General features: G+C 60.2%; 1 protein-coding gene across 1 annotated transcript; it reads left to right on the forward strand.

Annotated features, from left to right (window-relative positions):
* Positions 1-584: 584 nt before the first annotated feature.
* On the forward strand, positions 585-1,809 carry SPRG_16745 (hypothetical protein; the record flags this gene model as incomplete). The annotated part of the gene is made up of 4 exons (XM_012356061.1): positions 585-631; positions 679-741; positions 795-929; positions 1,003-1,809. Coding segments are annotated over 4 exons (1,052 nt in total), but the record flags the coding sequence as incomplete, so codon positions are not given.
* Positions 1,810-1,825: the final 16 nt, after the last annotated feature.

A 1,825-nucleotide genomic window follows, 5' to 3' on the forward strand; every position in this document is an offset into this window, starting at 1 on the left:
CCTGACGCAAGCCCTGTCACGATGTTGTGCATCGATACTCTAAGAACGGATGTGCCACGACGTACCTACCTACAGCTCCTACCGGAGTACTAGTACCAGGTACGCGCAATGGGGAACCAGGTTGACCGTCGCACCATGGTCCCACTGCAATGTGCAATCGACAATGTACGTCCGCTTTTCTAGGACGGCGAATTCTGTTTCCTGTTTCGTTCGTCATCAGCGTCGATTCTGGAAACCAGGTCGCGTCACCATCGTATCGCACGTCCATCAGATCTGGTGGCGCCAAATCGGAGGACTAGGTGTCCATACAAGTATCCTTAGTATCTACAGCCTATCCTACTATCCTACTACACTTACCGCACCACTACTGTCGTCGCGGGTCCGTTCGCTCGCCACCACTCGTGGCGGCGCGACAAGCCGATGCTGGCAGCATGCGCCGTCACTGAATATGCCACCCTTTGTCGACAGGTTTAAAAAATTCTTCAGGACCATACGAAATCGCTGGTATAAAATAAAGACGAGGTGCACCAGGTGCTTGCGATCCATTATTCTTGACACAAATTACAAACTGCGCTCGACGACGAATGACGACCGCCTTGTCCGCCGACCAGCTCCTGCGCTCGTACGCCAAGTACGCTCGCGTCTTCTTCGGTTGTGTCCTCATGCAGCATGGAGTAGCTTGCACCTCTCGTCGACCTGGATGGCGCCGCCCACCGCCGCCACGCTCGCCTGTACCACGTGGTAGGAATGCTGCTGCCGACAGACAAGCATGCTCATGCTTCTAGTACATGTAGCACGTACCTCAACGACGCCGACGCGAGCCACTGCGCCATGTGCGAACACGCACTGCCGTCCGCACCGCAGCTCACAGAGCCGCTAGCAGCGCCCCATGCCATCCACAGCGACGGCTCGTGGCGGTGTGGCGAATGGTAGGTCGCATTCTTCGATTCCTCTCGCCACCTGGATGAGCTCACTCCTCCTTCGTATCACTATTAGCTCTAGCTACAATGCGAGCGGTGTGCGGGATTGCTACAGCTGCGACGCTCCGTTCGTGTCGGTGGTCGCCAGCAGCGCGCCAATGCATCTGAACTGCAACCGATGCGGGGCTCGCAACCGCGCCTCGGGCTCGTACTGCGGCAGCTGCGGCAACGCGCTTCGCTCCAAGCTCGATACAATCAAGCACGAGGTCGCCGACACGACGAGCCACGTCGCGCGGGATCTCGGGCTCCACGTTCGCGTGCGCTGTCCCGGATGTCTCAAGGTCTGCGTGCTTCCGTCGTCGGCCTGCTTCCGCTGCGGCGCCTGCGACGTCTACTTCGCAGCACCGTCCGTGGCCGCAGTCACGGGCTTCCATGTGAGCCGCCTCACGCGGTCCCTCTCGAGTTCGGTCTCACGGCTCTTCACGCGGCCGACGACCTTTTCCGTGGCCAAGTTCTTTCAAAGCGACGACGACGACTCGTCCAGCGACGACGACATCATGTACGAGCCAATGGATGACGACGACGAGACCGATCCGGTTCGGCCGCTGACGCTCGAGGAGGAGATTCCGATCGGGATCCCGGTCGCGGCGCCGACGCTCAAGGTGGCGCGCCCATCGCTGCGACCGGCGATGGCGTCTCCGCCGTCGTTGCCGCCGACGCTGCGCAAGACGCAGAGTGCGCCGACGACCTTGCCGCCGACCGTGTCGTTTGAGAAGGACTGGGATTTTGCCCGTACCCACGACGACTTTGCGACCGACAGCGAAGACGAAGAAGAGACCAAGGAAGAGCTCGACGACGCGAGTATTCTGCGCTCGCTGCGGCAGTCGGCGTACTACACCAAGTGC

Source organism: Saprolegnia parasitica (assembly GCF_000151545.1).
Source record: "Saprolegnia parasitica CBS 223.65 unplaced genomic scaffold supercont2.365, whole genome shotgun sequence".
NCBI lineage: Eukaryota > Oomycota > Saprolegniomycetes > Saprolegniales > Saprolegniaceae > Saprolegnia > Saprolegnia parasitica.